Source organism: Aedes albopictus, chromosome 2 (assembly GCF_035046485.1).
Source record: "Aedes albopictus strain Foshan chromosome 2, AalbF5, whole genome shotgun sequence".
NCBI lineage: Eukaryota > Metazoa > Arthropoda > Insecta > Diptera > Culicidae > Aedes > Aedes albopictus.
The window spans coordinates 14654376-14674051 of NC_085137.1; the positions used below are offsets into that span (position 1 = coordinate 14654376).

Here is a 19676-nt window from a genome sequence, read left to right on the forward strand (position 1 = left end):
CTCTGGAGGAATGTTTAGAAGAATCCCTTGAGCATTTTTTTTTATCAATTTCTTAATAAATTCCCGGGAAAATACCGCAACACATACCCGAACGAGCCTCTGGAAAAACTCAATAAAAAATCTGAAAAAGTTTCTGGAAAATGTCTAAATTTCAAATGAAAACCCCCAGATGATTTTTTGAAAGAATATCCAAATCTGTCTTGGAATTGCCTTTTTTGAAGAACTTTTGAAGGAAGTCCTACAAAAACCACTGGAGAAATTCGTACAAGAATTTCTTGAGAAATTTAAGAAGAATTTCCGGACTAATCCTAAAGACAAAATCCTGGAAAATATTTTTTCAATAGTGTGTGAGGAATTCCGTCAGAAATGTTTGAAAAAAAAAAATACATGGTGCAATGAACAAGCATGAACGTATGTAGCAATCCTTGAAAGAACTTCCCATATAATCCCTTAAAGAATCCCAGGAGGAATTTCGGAAAAAAATTGAAACAAAATGTGAAAACTTCTTGAATAAGTCCCAAGGGAAATTGCCGACAGAATCTCTGGACAGAATCCATGGACAAAGATGCATTCTGAAGGGATACTAAGAGGAATCTTCAGAGGAATCCTTGCTTATATGGCCTCATATATGTAGACGTAGAGAAAGTAAGGTACTTTTGTGAGTTTTCTATTATTTTGTGACCTCTCACGTACAACAAAAAACTCTGTAATATTGGGACTTCTACAAATTTTTCAAAACATATTTTTGGGGATTATATTCATCCCAGAATTTGATCAGAAATATATTTAAGGATTATCCGACAATTTCCTCCTGAAATTCCTCTACAAGATCTTAGAAAAATCTATCACTGATTCATTCGGATATATTCTCCAGCGAGACCATCAGAAAATCTTCCGGGGAATTTTGAGGAAATTCTTCCATGAATACCTTCTGACTTTTCTCTGTGGAAAAGATTCATATTAAGATTACCCCAGAAATTAATCTAGGAACTTTATAAAAATTTTCCCTGGATTCCTTCCGAAATGAACCGATCCAGGAGTTGCTCGGTTTCCTGTGCCGCAGTACAGCTCAATTCGATAATGTTTATGCTTTGAAGTCCTTGTATTGTACCTTAGTACGAAGCGTACTGGAATATGGAGTTCAAGTCTCCATACTACGATGTCAATGTCAATCGTATCGAAAATGTCCAGAAACGTTTCATAAGGTATGCTCTACGGAATCTGCCATGGAATGACCTGGTTTAGCTGCCTCCCTACGAGCAACTATGTGCACTAATAAATCTACAACCGCTTGCAAGTTGTCGTATTATGCTGCAAAGACTTTTCATTTTTGATGTCTTCAAGGGCAATATCGATTGCACCTCCCTTCTCGAGAACGTAAGACTCCACGCGCCTACTCGTCAGCTCCGAAATCGGCAACTGTTGTGGATTCCTGGCCACCGCACTAACTACGGACTGTTTAACCCGTTGGATTTTTGTTGTAGATTGTTTAATCAAGTGTGTGACGTATTCGATTTTAATATAAGTAAACTAGTTTTTAAGAAAAGTATTATATTTTTTGAACAGTCTGTGTGACAATTTTGTTAGATACATATGTAGTAGCAAGTAAATAGGAAAATATGAGTTTCACTAAACAATCTTCAGGAACTCCTTTTGGAAAGTCTTCCACGGATATCGTTTTATGTTCTTTAGAACATGTTCCATGAATCGCTTCAGAATTTCATTCGGTTGGAGGATCCTCCAGAAATTTCTCCAAAAAATCCTCTTAAAAAGCTTCTACGAGTTTTGTTGTTAACTCCTCCGTGGATTTTTTCTGGAATTCATACGAAAATTCTTTCAGGAAATCATCCACGGATTTATTCAGAAATGCTTTCAGCAATTAAAAAAAAAGCACAAGGTTCTTCCAGAAATTTCTCCAAGGATTTCTTCAGAAAGTCTTGCATGGACTCAGAATTTTTTTTAGAAATACATATCACTGAAGGTTCATTCATAAATATGTCCAAAAATTTCAAGTCCAAGAAAATCTTCCGTAAGGGATATTACCCCAGCAATTCGGTCCTTTAATCTATTAAGGTTTGTTTCAGAAACTCCTCCGGCGGATTCTTAAGGGAATTTGTTCTCGGCTTCCTTCAGATATTCCCTGATGAATTTCTCCAAGAATTCTTCTATGTAGACTTTTATGAGTGCCTTCTAAATTTCTCCAGGGATTTCATTTGTAATTCCATCAAAGATTCTTTAACAAATCCTTTCAGTGATTTCTTCAGATTTTTTTTTTCAAGTATTCCTTTAGAAATTAGTTCAGGTATTTCTTCAGTCCATCAGAAATTTTTCCGGGAATTACTCTTGAAATTCCATAAAAAATTTCCACCTAAATATGCCCACAAGTTTCTTTCAATTTATCCAAAACATATTCTTTAGGGATTCCTCCAGAGATTCTTACGTTACTACTTTCGGTGATTCAGGCAGGAATTCTTCCAGAGATTCGTGCAGGAGTTCATAGAGATATCTTCAAGAATAGGAATTTCAGCTGAAGCTCCTTTACAAATATCTCAAGAGTTGTTTTTACGATGGTTTTTATAACCTTTTAAAGTCTATTTGACTTAAAAATGTTGCTTGGGCACGATGAAGACTTGAGGAACTAAGCAATTTCAACTATGACTCTTGCTAGAGTGTAAAACAACTCCATAAAAAGGGGAGAAAAAAGTTTTTTAGTGGTGTATGTTGTACGTTAGATTTGGTCATATCTTTTTCAAACAATGCTAAATACTTTACCATCAATGATATGGTCATTAAAGACACAGCAACGAGTAAAAAGTGGTGTTAACCCATCAGCGGTGGGTGGAGAAAATAAGAAAAAACACAATGGAATAATAAGAAGAAAGAAAAAACAAAGCCCAACTATGTTCCTGTTTCTAAACAGTTGACTACTTTCCCACACTTCAAAATTTAACCAACTGCCTCCCAATCGAAATCTTTACGTCACAGCACATTCCATCGCACAAGCATCCCCGAACAATTGAATTAGGGTGCATCGATTTTGCGTGAACTTAATCGGTTCAGATCGGTACATTTCTCATGTAAGCAGCATACAGATACGCGCAGATACGCACCCGACTTCGCGGGAGTAAAGTTCTACCTTTGCGAGAGAAGCGGAAAACTTTCGTACCTACTGCGGGATGATCGATTCGAAAATGTAGGTGATTTGCGCGTAGAGATGACGGAAACGATAGCTGGTCACGCAAGGGAAAAATTGCTCGTGAATTGCACACTACTCGATTGGGGAGGTATTGCAAACGCGCGCTGCAGTGCAACTCGAGAAAGAACAGAACAAGTTAACCTGTAACAATTAAAAGCTCCCGCGGTGAGCAAATGAGCGGTATTGTTATGACCGATCATCATCCACCTCGCGTTCCACTACCCTCCACCGTCGGGATTCGGATATTGATCGGGTTCAGTGATTCCGCCTCCTCTAGCAAGCTGATGACAGAGTACGGCTCTCGCCGCAGTTGCGTGAAAGATCGCGCATCCCACGGTGGTCACCCGTGCCAAGGTTAAATTCGCCTAATGAGCTGATCTGATTACGGCTAACGGCTGTTCCTCCGGCTCATTGTACGCAACGTAAGTAGCAGCGAGCTAAGTGGCGTGTTGGCTAAGTATAGCACTCGCGGACCGCGAGGCGAGATAGTTATCAGTTGAACCAATTGCATCTAATCACTGAACGACCCTAAACGGATCCGATTCATTAGGCAAATAATGCAGTACATGTAGTCGAATCAATTTTTATGGCTGTTTAATTAGAATATCGAGCGAGGAAAACAATGAGAGCAGGGTGCATTTGCATTTATTCAACCGTACGATACGATCGGTGGCGTCAACGATAGGGCTGTTTTGCATAGAGAAAAAAAAATATGACATCGAATCGTTTTCTAGGTGATAATTTATGCTGCATTAGATTAATCTTTTAATAACTGTATTTATCAATATTTGTTATGATGTGTATTAAATTTGTTCTGGTTGAGTATACGAACAGAGAAAATTCAATTTCTATGGATGTCATCATAGGAGACCCGAGTGCCCAGTTTACCCAGGGTTAGGAGTATAGATCGACAATTGAAAAGTTAATTGTGACCAGCTCACGTATAAGTCATATGGCTCAAAACCCATGACCATCGTCTTGAAGCACAGTCATTTTTATCGTGTCCCTACTTACCTTACCGATCAGGCTAAGGCCGGGGTGGCCTCTGCTGTACATAGTAGCCGTCTCCATTCCACTCGGTCCATGGCTGTTTGTCTCCAGTTCCGCACTCTACGTAAAGTCCGCAGATCGTCCTCCCTTGGTCGACCCACCTAGCTCGCTGCGCTCCACGTCTTCTTGTACCTGGTCGGAGAACCATTTTAGTCGGGTTGCTATCCGACATCCTGATGACGTGATCCGTCCACCGTAGCCTCCCGATTTTCGCGGTATGGACGATGGCTGGTTCTCTCAGCAAGTCCTTCTCCAAGTCCCGTTTTCTATCTGCACTCTATCTGCACGCCGTAGATGGTACGCAACACCTTCCGTTTGAAAACTCCAAGGGCGCGTTAACTTCGTGTTACGGCGAACTTTATTCGATCGTAGAGTTCTGCGGAGTTCAAAGTAGGCATGATTTCCTGCCACAATGCGCCTCTGAATTTCTCTGCTGGTGTCGTTTTCGGCGGTCACCAGTGAGCCCAAGTACACGAGTTCTTTTACCGCCTCAATTTCATCACCGTCGATATAAATTCGGGGTGGCGGGCGCGGAGATTCCTCCCTGGAGCCCTTTGCCATCATGTACTTTGTCTTCGACACATTAATGACTAATCCGATTCACCTGGCTTCACTCTTTAGTCGGATGTACGTTTCCGAAAGACCATCACCTGGCCGTAACGCTCTGTGAGATTCGAAGGGACTCGAGAGTGCCCCTGATACTCGAACTACGCACATCACACGATCCATCGTCGCCTGGATCAATGAACAAGTGATGTGTGGGCACGTTGGCATATCTGCAACACCTGACGAATGGCAAACATCTCGTCCGTTGTAACGCGTTCATCCATGAATCCAGCATGATATTGCCCCACGAACTCTCTTGCAATCGGTGATAGACGGCGGCATAAAATTTGGGAGAGTATCTTGTAGGCAGCGCTCAGTAGTGTGATCGCGTGGTAGTTCGCCCTTTTTGCAGATGGGACACACGATTCCTCCGGTAGTACTTCTTGTTGAAAAATGTCCAAATGTGTCATATAAGCCTTTTCTTTGAAAAATCATAACTCAATATTTTTTTTGAAAATTTTCCGCGAGTTCGGGATTAGTTTTTCCGGCTTTTCTATTGGAATTTTCTCAACTGTTGAAAATTTTGTGGAAAACTTTTTCCACTTCATATTTTGTTTTGATTCCTGAGAAAATTTGTTTCATTCTCATTAAAAACTTTGTTGCTTCGTTCTTGAGTTATAATTTTTCAAATAAAAGGCTTATATGATACATTTGGACATTTTTCAACAAAATGGGCCATAACTAAAAAACTAAAATAAAGGGCATTCCAAAAATTTCAGCGATTAATGCTTATGAAATAACCTTCTCCAAAATATTTTAGCTCGGGCATTGTTTTTCCGGCTTTTCTTTACAAATTTTCTCAACTGTGGAACATTTTGTGAAAAACTTTTTCCATTTAATATTGTTATTGGATTTCTGAGAAATTTGCTTTCATTTCCTAAAAAACTTTGTTTCTATGATGCTTCGTTCTTGAGTTATGATTTTTCAAAGTAAGTAGTTTCAGGGGAAAACAACGAATTTTCACCTGAGTTTTCCGGGAAAATAGGCGACCCTGAATGAGCCCAGAATGTGGAAAATTTTTCATGAAAATCTGAGACCCTTCGGCCCAATTTGAACGATAATAAAAAAAAATGACCAAATTTAGCTTATGATTTGATGAATTGTGCACAGCCATTCCATAGAAAAACGATATAGTGCATCTCCGATTGTCGTGAAACTTGGTGGGTTTGTAGTTCTTTGGAAATAATTAGACCCGTATTTTTTTTATTTCGTCATTAGTGTGACCAATTTTCATATAGGGTGGTCCAAAAAATTAAGATTTTTCATAACAAAAATTTTTCAAAAAATCGTAACTTTTGAACCAGTTGACCGATTTTAAACCTCTTTTTTTTGTTTGAAAGCTATTGAATTGTAGTTTTTGTGATATGATTTTTTGAAAATAAAAGGTCAAATTTTCCCATACAAGACACTTTTTTAAATTTGATTATATTTTGATTCCTTATAATATTTTGGATACCAAAACCATCAGGAATCACTTTAAAAAGCAATACTATGCATGAGAATTTGCAATTTCAAGCAATTTTAGAGTAGCTAGTACTAACATTAGACCGGCCCACCTTTGTATGAAGCGAAAAAAAGTTTTCAAAATACACGGGGCACCCTCTAGAATCGTGCCTTTAGATGAGAAGAACAATATGTGAAAGATTCAGCTCAATCGGTTGAAAACTGAGCTGGCGCAAATGAGTTGAAGGTTTGTATGGGATGTTCAGTCCAAATATATGGGAAAATGGATGACCTCCAGTCTCTCATACAGCACGCTGGTTTGGCGAGTTCGATTTGGCTCAGAATTGAAAGAATAGTAGTTGATACCCTAATGAACAACTTTGTAGAAGACCATATCATGATAAAACTTAATTTAGTTGCGGCTTTAGCCGAAGAAACCAGGATGAGAACATCTTCCCCCGTTTACTCTCGGTTGTTACATGCAGCACGTGTTTGCCGTTCGAAACTTGCTCACTACATCATAGGCGGCTATGTTGTCCTTCATTTTCATTGCTCACGCATGTGGGTGAGTATCGAGACAATGTAGAATTACATAGCTGCCTATGATGTAGCGCGCAAGCTACGGCCGACCAACACGTGCTGCATATAACAACCGAGAGTAAACGGGGGAAGATGTTCTCATCCTGGTTTCTTCGGCTAAAACCGCAACTAAATTAAGTTTTATCATGATATGGTCTTCTACAAAGTTGTTCATTAGGGTATCAACTGCTATTCTTTTAATTCTGAGCCAAATCGAACTCGCCAAACCAGCGTGCTGCATGAGAGACTGGAGGTCATCCATTTTCCCATATATTTGGACTGAACATCCCATACAAACCTTCAACTCATTTGCGCCAGCTCAGTTTTCAACCGATTGAGCTGAATCTTTCACAGATTGTTCTTCTCATCCAAAGGCACGATTCTAAAGGGTGCCCCGTGGAATTTTTCGACATTTTTATATTTGGGCCGGTCTAACTAACATATATGACTCTCTATATTCAAAAAATCATATCTCAAAAACAAAACAACATACATTTCTGATTTTATGATATGTTACGCCAAATTTCCTGAATTTTCTGATACAAATATAAAACCTCGGGTACCTCTTTGGTCCCGAGACCATGAAAACGTGAAAAAACTAATATATTTGCATATTTTTTAGTACTCTTTACATTTTAGCCCCTTTAACGTATTTTTTCCTGAAAACTGCAATTCAATAGCTTTCAAACAAAAAAAGGAGTTTAAAATCGGTCAACTGGTTCAAAAGTTACGATTTTTTGAAAATTTTTAGTTTTATAAAACCTTAATTTTTTGGACCACCCTATATGAAAATTGGTCACCCTAATGACGAAATAAAAAAAATACGGGTCTAATTATTTCCGAAGAACTACAAGCCCACCAAGTTTCACGACAATCGGAGATGCAATATATCGTTTTTCTATGGAATGGCTGCATATTTACGTTGAGTTAATTAAACATAATAATTGAATACCCAGATTGATAATTTTAAACTTGCACTTTGAGAAAGTTAATAGTGCAATGATGTCTCAAATAACACCAATTATCGATAATGATCTCATTTGACGCACCCCAATCACCCGAATGAATATCTCTCCAATCACGAAACACATCATTTCCGGTCATTACCAAAAATGTTTGGATTGATGCCCGTAATGTCTCCCTCGAGCACTCATCGCCATCGTCAGCAATCGATACAAATGGCTGCGTGAACAGCATTTAATGGTGAAACGCCACCAAGCGAAAGAAATGTGAAACAATTAAAATAACCCCTCCAGTCTCCATCGGGGCGCACCAGATCGATGGCCTGCTCAGCACACTCAGACAGTCACATACACACCCCGCTATGGCAGCCATAGTCTCCCAACTATCTGCCACGGAGTTGGCCGTTGGCCTCCAGTAGACGGCGATGTGCGTTTCTCATGCGACCGGAATGGCAGGAAGACCCCTTAAGACGACAACAGTTCAGCCCGGAAAACGAATCACCCCAAGGACACTGTGAGCCGTCCATGAATTGAAGTCCCGCCCCGCTGAGGTTTTCATTGAACGGTACTGCTGCTGCTGGTGGTGTCTCTTCCATTGACCACGGATGATGGTGCGTGGATGGATCCTACCGGCGGAGCCCATGCATGCACTGCACAACCCGGGTGCGTATATTTAATTATTTCATTTCGTCCAAACCATCCCTTGGGCGATATTTATTCCCTTTTGCGGCATCGCCTCACGAACGTCGACAGAATCCAGATTCTGGAAAGTCGCTCTCACGTACCCAACTGCCATGCACCACAGCACCAAGGCGGTGTGACTATACGACCTGTTGCTCAAATGCCTCTACAAGCAACATTGTGCGCACTGAACGCTGCGCGGTACCTCATATGAAGTAGTAAAATATATATTAAATATATGTCATTTTAGATGACAAATTAATGGTGGTCAACCACGGTATAGGACAAGTGCCGTGGTGGTAGAAATGTGGTTGTCTACTTGGCTAAATTTAATAGCGAATCTTGAAGATCGCATGCTGCTACACACAGCGTCGATCACGATGATGGTGCAATGAACGACACGCACTATGAAATATATTTATTTTCATAACACTCGATATTTCATTTCGAGGTGATCGCTTTTTCAAATTGTATTGAAAACCCGGATGCCAGAACAGACGCTGTCTGAGCCGCACCTCCTTGGTGAACAGACGCTCGGATCGTACCTCCTCAATCTAGCTGAAGTCAGAAGGACAGCAGTGCCCAGGCTGCACTACCAACTAAGCACACAACTCTTAGCTGGCGGTCTTTGCCAACGCTTGACCCGTGGAAGCATGAGGTAGGAACTTGTGAGGACCAGAGCTATGTTGGACGCTCTCCTTTTCGACTCACCGTTTTGCAGCCCTGGGGAGGATATAGAATGCTTTGAAATACGCGGCACAAGGGGCTTACGTAGGACTGCCAGGAGGTCAAGCCGTTCTTTTTCTTTGCGTAACTTCCCAACTAGGATAAATCCCACTTCTCATCTTGTTCTATGAGCAATACCACACAGAAAAAAATATTCATGTAAAATTCAGCGAAAAATCATGCACATAAAATTACGTTAGGTTCGTGTAAATTTCCGCTAATAGTCGCGTAACCGGTTGGTGTCCATGATGGTTTACGTGATGGTTGGCGGAAGTTTACTCGATGGTAATGTAATTTTACATTATATCTCATGTAAGAATGCACTAACTCTAGCATTCCCTTTATGTACATGATTTCGCTAAATTTTAATTACATATTTTTTTCAGTGCACAGTTGTTAACCGAGAACTTCTGAGATGTTCGATGAGCAACTTAGTGCAGAGAAAATATAAAAGGACCCAAACCAACGTGATTGTCTGATTCGATAAAGCGCTCAAGTATGATCATTTCTCCCATTCCTGAGACATCAAAGTACCCCCTGGAGCGTCCAGAGACTCCCGGGAAAACCCCTGAAACCTCATCAGGCTTTCTGAAACGCACCTAAGATCTTCATGTACCCTCTGGCTTGGAGATACTATGAATCGCTTCTGAGGGTTCTGTCACATTCGCCCGAAAACCATTCGCCCGAATTCCAAATGCCCGAATGACAAACGCCCGAATGTAACAAACGCCCGAAAGTCATTCGCCCGAATAGACCATTCGCCCGAAAAGACTATTCGCCCGAAATACCATTCACCCGAAAAGACCATTCACCCGAAAGACCATTCGCCCGAAAACCATAATAATCTACTTTACTTACTTTACTCTTCTCTATTCAGAAATACTTTTCTGAAATCAATTTAGGCGTCGTACACACATATTGCTTTCTTTGAACACAGTCTGATATAAGACTTATACTGTTAAACTTTTTCAGCAATATAGCTGCGAAAACATTTATTGGAATTGTTCCTTCTTTTGTTAATAGGCTTTTCTTTCTAGTTCTACCTTCAAGGAAATTAAATTCAATTTGATGTCATTTTTTACCATAAATTTGCCCTTCTTTTAATCTTGGGCTGTTCTTTTAATTTGTTATTTTATGAGGAACCTTGACGTTTCAATGTTTACAATTTCTGGATAGGAAACATGGTTTCAAAAGAACAGCTTATTCAAATTAGAATGCTGCATTCTCGTGATTTTGGTGTTTTTTCTGCATCCGTTAGCTCACAACTTGTGAGCTTGTGTTTACATTTTTATGAACTATTGCTCATTTTAACGATACATAGTTATTCCGAGTAGATCAATCGTGAATACTATTAACTTAAAAGTATTGACTACTCTGTGCTGTTTTGGCGCTATCCTCTCGATCAACAATGCTATATCAATTTATGACCAATTATGTAATATTTTCACAAGAAATTAGGCCTTCTTCAAAACATAGGCCGTTCTTTCAAACTAAGTTAATATGATTATTATTGGCGCTAGCCCAGCTGTTCTTGCGATTGGTCGGATACTAAGTACACCTTGCGTCTGTCCTTAAACTTTCATCATGGCAAACTAGGAAAAAAACTTGTTCAAAGAAATTGCATGGAATCGGCGGATGACTTTCAGGCGAATGGTCTTTCGGGCGAATGGTCTATTCGGGCGATTGGAATTCGGGTGTTTGTCATTCGGGCGTTTGTGATTCGGGCGAATGGTTTTCGGGCGAATGTGACAGAATCGCTTCTGAGACCTCAAGGTACTACCCTGGAACCATCGTTGAGACTCCCCGAAGCACCCCTGGTACCAAGTGAAACATCCTGAGACCTCTTTTTTTGGTTTCTTCTAAACCATAGGGGGATAATCTGCAAACAGACTCCCTAACATCAAGGATAGGGTAGTGTGGGGCCGTCTTCTACAACAATAGTAAAAGCTCGGACTACTCTCTCCTCGTACCCACTAAACACATTCCTATGGTCGCCAAACCCTACGTCTCTCCGGAACCACCAAGAAGGTATTGCTTCAGAAAGGGGCTAGTGCACATCGCACCGTCAAGGTTAGCTGCGTAGCCTAGCAGCAACGAACATCGATGACTCGCTCTGAAGAGTCCATCACGGTAACATGCTGGCGCTTAGCCAGTTTCTGAGGACAAAGGGAAGGCGGGCAGAGTCAACCCCGCCCGCGCCCAACTGCTTGGCAGACATCAAGAACTGATGCCCAGGTGCAACCCGATCTGACCTGCCCGCAAAGGAAGGATATTACTACCCTGCATGCCCTACCAGATGCACCCGAAGGTTGCAGACAGCAGGGTCTCACCTACCCCGACCCGTGCCGGGGACCCCTTTCCAACAGCGGGCCCGGATACAACCCAGTTAATCGATGCCACGACAGCACCGCTACCGGGACTTCCTCTCCGCGGCCGCTTAATCGCTGTAAGGGTCGATCTCGACCGCAGGGCACCGGTATGACCTACGAAGCCGACTCCGAACCCCTGGACCACCGCATCTGAACTAGCCATTCTCCGAGTCTACGCGCCACCTCCTCTGTAGCTCCCAGACGATATGGGTGATAGCCGTTGAAAAGGCGTTCCAGCCAAACTCATCCCTACACATCCTTTGTACCCCTTTGGGGCTTCTGAAACGGCTTTGAGACCTCTGAAGCGCCCCAGTGACTCATTGAAACCTTTAAAAGACTCTGAGGACTTCTAGATCGCCTGATGCGCCTCTGAGATATCTTGAAACTCCCCTGAAGCAGTTTCCCTGGGGGTCCTACCTAAGCACCACCCACCAACTCCGCAACCCTCCCCCCGCAAAGCCCATTGAAACACCTCTGACACGCCCCTGAGACCCTCTTAAATGTTCCCGGTATCTCTCTGAACCCAGTTTTTCAAAAATTCATGCTTGCTTCTAGTCACGATTTCAGTCAACAAGATCATTCTTCGAAAAAATTAGCGATTCCTTGTCATTGTTACTTAAAATACTAACTGAGCACGAAACACATAAAAAACCCTGAAAAAATCCGATAGCCAAGAAAATTATCGGTCAAAGTTGGGTCAAATTTTACCGAAAAAAAAAAGATCCCTGATAGGTTTATGTCGGGTTAGCCGTCAAGACCCTCTGAAGCGCCCCGGAGGCCCCTGAGGCGACCCTGAGATTCCCTTAAATGCCCATGGGACCTCCTGATACCCCCTGAAACCTCGTTAATCCCCCAGGAATGACCCTCTGGCCACGGTTGCCATAGTTTCTGTCATTATTACATTTTCTCGTGCACAATATTGGGTCTGAATAGCCTCCCACTTATTATGCAGCGTAAAAAAGAGATGCATAAAATAAAAGTGTATAAAAATAGCCTGTATGAAAAGAGGTTTTAGTTACTTCGAGGATCCGCATAAGGTTCTGGGTCAGTCGGTTTCCACGGTAGGGCGATGGAAGTGCGAGTGAAAAATCCGGGTTCAGAATCGCGCTACAATATTCGTAGATCAGTCGGTTTCCACGGTAGGGCGATGGAAACGCGAGCACGAAATCCGGGATCAGTGGTCATCGTGATCAAATAAATCATAATCGTGATGAAGACCGCGACGTGTATTTCCATATAACTAGTGGATCATATCACCTAACAGAGGTGGCTCCTAGATCCACACCTTACCCTACCCTACTAACCACCATTCCTTCCCGTGACAACTGTGGGGATGCTGTGGATTCCACGGTTTCTAGTAGCAACGGTTGTCGAACTAACATTCCTTCCCTTTCCTGATGACCGTAAGGACGTGGCCAGCGCCGTTATTGACTTTAAATAGCTGAACTCTCGAATTGTGCACATTGAGAATGGTTAGCTAGTCCCAAGCTTTCACATTCATTGGCTCTCTGTGCAACTTCGATTGTTCTGGTCAATCACGGAGTAGCAACTACGATGTGTACGGTTATCTTTGCTTTGCTTTGCTTGCTTTGCTTCGAGGATCCGCATAAGGTTCTTTCCGAAGATACTAAAAAAAGACATTACACCGTCTTCGATCAGAGGTTGCACAGATTGAACGATCACTAACATGAGACAACACACGAGACATCCAGAGTAGGGCAGTTCAGACTTGATACATGTCAAAAATTCAAAGCTCCCATATGTTCATTGCAATCCTTGGTGCAAAACTAGAGTCCTGTCAAATTTTCAGCCATTTCGGTGGTGATTTAATGGTGGCCCAAAAGCAAAATAGGATTATATGGGAATTTCTATGGAGAATTTTCGGAAAATGTTCTCTGCGCTGTAGAACATTACCACATGGATGAAGGCATAGAGTCAAAGCCAAATTGAATTCTTTAGATCTCAATGATGAATGTTGCCGAAGACCGAAACTTATTTCGACAATCGGGTAAAAAGTTATTAAAGATATTCTCACTCACATGCGCATCTTTATACACGATGTCCTGCAAGATGTGCAGGAAGGTAACACGCATACTATGATTGCCTGTCAAGCGTGTCGGCCGAGTAGCGATCTTCTGTTCAAGCATGCATGGATGAATAATAACTTCTGTCTCGTGAGTTGAAACGAGTCGCGGTCTTCGGCAACAATCATCATTCAGGTCTGAAGAATTCAATTTGACTTTGACCCTATGACTTCATCAATGTGTATATGCTCTACAGCGCGGAGAACCTTTTTCGAAAATTCTCCATAGTAATTCCCATATAAACCTGTTTTGCTTTTGGGCCACCATTAAATCACCACCAAAATGACAGGGCTCTAGTTTTGCTCCAAGGATTGCAATGAACATATGGGAGCTTTGAATTTATGACATATTTAAAGTATGAACTTCCCTAATCCAGAGGTCCTGTGGAGAATTTTCTGTTTAACGAAAAGTTTTCACCGACTGGAGCGGGAATTGAACCCACACTCCAAGGCTAACGAAACGCCTAGACGACTGACGCTGCTAACCGCACGGCCATTATTTTACCAAAATATTCAACAAATAACTTATAAGTAATCAAAATACAAAATGTCTTATATTATCTAAACATGTATACTCCCAACGATCACACCTGACTTGAGAACTTTCAATACTCGCCTTGAAGAGGAATTATAAAAGAATACACTCCATTTGTCTCTCGAAATGAATAAACTACGAACTACTCCAAGAAAAAAATAGTTATTTATGTAAGGATTTGCAAAAAGTTGATTTTTCCAGCACGAGTCGTACATTTATCCAACGAGGGTTGCCGAGTTGGATAAATACGAAGAGTGCTGAAAAAATGGAGTTTTACATCGAGTTTCGTACAAAAATTTTGTGCAATGATTTATTCATAATGCATCTCATTTGAGTTGCATAATGTTCATAATGCAACTCAAATGAGTTGCATTATGAACATAATGCAACTATTTTTCATTATGCAACTCATTTTAGTTGCATAATGAACCGGTACGAAAAAGTAGGTCATTATGATACTGAAATTAGCATTAAATAGAAATTATGATACTGAATTGCATAGAAGGTTGCTACACTCAAACCTCCATTTAGGTCGAATCGAAAAAAATTAAAGCGCCGCTGAAATCTCCCCAAAGCTTACATAAGAGCTGTGATCCAAATTGTATTTTCAGAAACTCTAGGCCCCCTTAAGATCCCCTGTAACACCTCTGAAACCCTCCGAAACCCGTAAAAAACGCCTGCGTAACGCCTCTGAAACTCGTCAAAATTCTTCTGAAGCTTCCTAAAACGCCCTCGAAATCCCCTTAAAACTCCCTCGGACACCATGTTACGCACCCTTATACCCTCTGAAACCCCCCGAAATTCCTACGTTATGCCTGAGTAACGCCTCTGAAACTGGAGAAAAATCCTCTGAAGCTGTCTGAAACGCCCTTGAAATCCCCCTATAACCCCCTTCGGACCCCATGTAACGCCTCAGAAATCCCCGGAAATGGAAATTGACTGTATTCACAGCAAAACAAATGTGCATATGCTACGGTTTTGAAAACATCTGTTCTGTCATTAGGCCAAATAGACCTAATAGGCCGAATAGGGCCCTTTTCGGCCCGGTCAAGAGGCCGAATACAACAGGTCAATAGGAAAAAATAAGCTGAATACGCCATTGGGCCGCAAAGGTCATTTGGCCGAAAAGGTCTTTAGGCCGAAAAGTTCTTTAGGCCGAAAAGTTCTTTGGGCCGAAAAGGACTTTAAAATGACCTATTCGGCCTAACCTATTCGCCCTAATGACTCATTCGTCCTAATGACCTACTTACTAAATCCACCTAATTACCTATTCAGCAAAAAAAAAAACACTTTGATGTAACAATATTTTGCGGCTACACGATATATCCGCCTGGTGACCTCTTCGACCTAACAACCATTTCGGCCTAATGACCTTTTCGACCTAATAACGGTTTCGGACTAACGATCTATTAGCTTATTTCGATAATACTGTATATATTATGAAGTAAACCGCAATGGAAAAGCACGAACTCTATTTAAATCAAATAATGAATCCATTTACGTAATGGGTCCATTTAAGTGCCCCCGACTCATTACTTTAATGGAGGTTTGAGTGTACTAAATAAATGATGAATAGTATACTTGATTATCAATAAGGGGACTCACTAAACAGTTTAAATTGCTGCGTAAGCCATTATTTTCTGTAATTTGAAATATTTCATGAAAATGCGAATGAAATAATCTAAGATTGCCTTGGTGATCGCGACGTTTAATCAGAATAAACTTTAATAAGTGGTTTACGCAGTTAAGTGAATCCCCCTAATGTAATTTAACGTTGGCGTTGCTATTTTTCACCTTTCACTGATCTGAACATTGAAGATATTTTGAGGGTTATCAATACTCACCATACGACATTAATTTTATTATTTTAGCTCTAATTCAAAATTTTCTGCATCTTTAGTAGATTTTCTGTGGATCAATATCTAATAACTAAGCCTTAAACAGACTCTGTTTTCAAAGATGCTGCTTTGATGTGTAACAAAACGCGAGCCTAGTTCATCACTTTCAACTGTTGAGCGCCAGAATCCGGCATGAAATTCTGCTTGACCAGAACCTACGTAGATCACTGTTTCCGATAATCACTCACTGTCCCGCACCCAGAAATGACGAAGGCCGACGACCATCATGAAAAATTGCCACCAAGACGTTCGACGATTGTTTAAAACGGCATGGTGGGCATACACTCTTCAGCGTTAATTTGAAATCGCTACCGTGCTACTCGTTGCGTCGTCTCGACGCAGCCTTCCTACCAGAAGGTATTATCGTTTTCGAGGTCCCTCCTGCTGCTGTAAGTGATCTTCGCAGCATATAGATAATGACGATGATGAAGATGATGACGACAACGACATCGCAGGGACACACCACCGCCCGGCCGGTCGGTGGTGCATCAATCTTTTTGCGCAGTGTCCCAGTCACGGCCCAGACGCAGGAAATTGTTATGATCGAGTGCTTGTCTGTCTGCGCAGTGTACTGATTGCGTTGTCTGCGCTGCTGGCTGCTATGGGCAGAAATCCCATTATCGGGAATCCTCTCCTGTCTTTGGGACTGCGACTTATTTATCGGAACAATTTGCAAAATGTGTTATACAACTGCTCGGAAGTGGCTACTGTTTGAGCTTCACTTACACTAGGTTTCAAAATTTTTGATCTCGGGCAGATGGTGAAGATAGTTAGTGTCGAACGATTGTGTAAGAAGCCGAACAAAATTTGTGAAAGACTCCAACGAAACTTATTATCTATTGCAATGCAATGAATTGATTTTCATAATGGAAATTCGCATTCTGAAAACTCGATTCATTCGATTGGTAATACGCAGGCCCGGATTAAGGATTGTGGGGGCCCGGGGCCCGAGCGAATATGGAGGCCCCTCGGAGAGATGACCAAAAATGTTTTTCCTTATTTTCGAACAGTACTTGAGCAATATGAGAAAAATAATGCTGATGTTAGCAACCAAAAAAGTTTTTGTGGGGGCCCCTAAAATGTGGGGGCCCGGGGCCCGGGCCCCCCTGGCCCCCCCTTAGATCCGGCCCTGGTAATACGCCTGTTGGTGTTTTTGAATCATGCATGAAACTTGCGTACAACCAGTGAAGCTTAGGTGGATAGGCTATGTCGGCTCCAGAGGCACATTCTCCTTCATTTGGGAAATTTTTGCCAAAGGTGGATAGGCATACATAAATTGGTGAGGTCGTTCTATGCTATTGTATTATTGTGAACTTTCAATTTCGTTTGCTAATTTATTTAACACATTTTGTTGAGTAATTCGTTTCAAGCATTGACGTCAACCCCAAATTACAGTTTCTCTTGTAAGTGGATAAAGTTTTGCATTCCTGAAAAACTCCGAAAGGTTCGCCCTTGATTACTTATTCGTCATTCGTATTATTCTGTCATCTATTATGACATGTTTATGCTTATTTTACTCTACAACTCGTTGCATAAATGAATATTTTGCTTTATTTTGCAAACTAGTGTTATCCTTCCGCTGCGAAAGGGTTTCAATTTTCAAAGTAAAACCTGTCAGGCAATGACGTTGTTGGTATGTACTCTATTTCTTTCTAATCAAAAACTTCCCCGCATTCAATTTGGAGGCCCCAGTCCAGTCAATCTAAATCGATCCTAAATTGATCGGGGTATTTTTTGCGCCCGATCGATACTAATTTACGTGGTGCTTTTGTCTGGAATAGAGGATGATGACGTTCGACGGAAAGAGAGTGAGCAAAACGAAAAAGGAAGGCTCGTCGTTGCAGCAGCAGTAACAGCAGCCACCAAAATGATTTATGCATATGTATATCAATCACGGTGTCTGCCACAGAGAGTGAGATGAGGATCAACACGGTGAACTTCATTTCATAGTCGGGCTGCTATTTATTAGCATAGCGTGCGTAACTTGGAAGCTTTGAGGTTGATATTTTTGCTTGACCGACAGAAGCCAGTTTTCGGACACTTCTTTATGGCTGTTTTATCAGATCACTTCAAAGATAGTGGATAGCAGAGATGCCAAGTTTTCTCATTATTTTACAAATATTAGGCTCTGAATACAGTCAAGAAACTAGCTAATAAACTATTATGTATTCCTTCATTAAGTACCATTGCAACGGTATTGTAAGCGTTTCTTATACTTGGTCACCATCTAGTATTGAACCCAAGTAACATTGTTACGTAAGATAGACTAAAAGAGGTTCGCAGAACCATCATAAAACCATAATAAAATGTATAAGGTTTTACGACGGTTTTCTAAACTTCTACAAGACTTATTGGTCATCAAAATGTTACTTGGGAAATAAAGTTGCAGTTTTTGGTAGATGAAAGAAAAAAAGAAGAGAAAAAAGAAAAACAATAAGAATAGGAAAAAATGAATCAGAATTTTGAACTCGATTGTTTATTTAGTTTAAAACAGGATTTCTTTACAAATGATCTTTGCTAAAGCAACGAAAATGACAATAATTCATCAAGCAAAACTGGCAACACTGCCACCGCTGGTTGTTATCTCTCAATAGCTTCTGTCGGTTGGTCTTTTCGGCAGCCAGTGAGACCTAATAAATATTTAAATTAGCTTCGATCGAATGCAATACACCTTTCCCGGGAGCCACTGATTGATTTTCTAATTTTTCGATAATACCACCGACCAACGTTTAGCCAGTTTTTCTTCGCCTCTTGTCGTTCACACACACACACACACACACAGCAGACCCCTCTAATCAACATGCCATGATCGGTAATTTCCAACTGCCGAAGAACAGTAGCAGTTTTGACGGCTTTCGGATCTCGAATAATAACTGTACAAGGCCGGCTTTTTCTTCCCGCTAAAAAGATCGAATTGGAATCGATCATCGCCGGAGATATTAGGTAAATTTATTGCTAAAAGAAGATACCAGACGAACGGCAAAAAGCCGAGATCCATCGAAGGGAAATGTAGTCATCAGGAGAGAATCTGCTCGTAATCCACGGCAATGATCTTGCTGCTGGAATGTGAAATGCAAGCCCTCGGCAGTAGCAGGCGCAGGGCTTCGAAGGATGCAATTTTGGCCCGAGGGCTCACCAGAAAGCAGCAGTCCCAGAAGTAGACCTTGAAGACCCGGGGCGCCCGCTCGTAGATGATGTCCAGCACGAGGGAACTCTGAATAAGGGTTCGAGTGTCAGGGCTTATGCTTGGAATAAACTTGAGGAATACGTACCGTTCGGACACAGCGTAGAATGATCTCTTTGACTGCTGTCATGTTTGGAAATTGATGGAGAAGATCCTCCTCCAGGTAAACGTCGTACAGGAACAGTTTGGTGATGGATTCGAAGTGGTTGAAGTATCGCTGTAACTAGAGTACAGAATAATTGTGAGTAACTACTGCGCTACAAGAATTTGTGCAACAAGTACCGTTAACTGAAACGTTATTTTCAGAAGTAACAATATAAAGACTTCTCATATGAAATTTGTAGGAAAGTAATTATTTCTTCCA

General features: G+C 41.3%; 1 protein-coding gene across 1 annotated transcript in view; it reads right to left on the bottom strand.

Annotated features, from left to right (window-relative positions):
• Window positions 1-18752: 18752 nt before the first annotated feature.
• LOC109429739 (uncharacterized) overlaps window positions 18753-19676 on the bottom strand; it is a 50852-nt gene continuing 49928 nt past the window's right edge. Inside the window, exons 6-7 of the mRNA XM_062847535.1 lie at window positions 19401-19535; window positions 18753-19342 (exon numbers count right to left, since the gene is read on the bottom strand). Coding sequence (XP_062703519.1) covers window positions 19145-19342; window positions 19401-19535 — 333 coding nt within the window. The 3' untranslated portion in view covers window positions 18753-19144. The remainder of the gene's footprint in view (window positions 19343-19400; window positions 19536-19676) is intronic.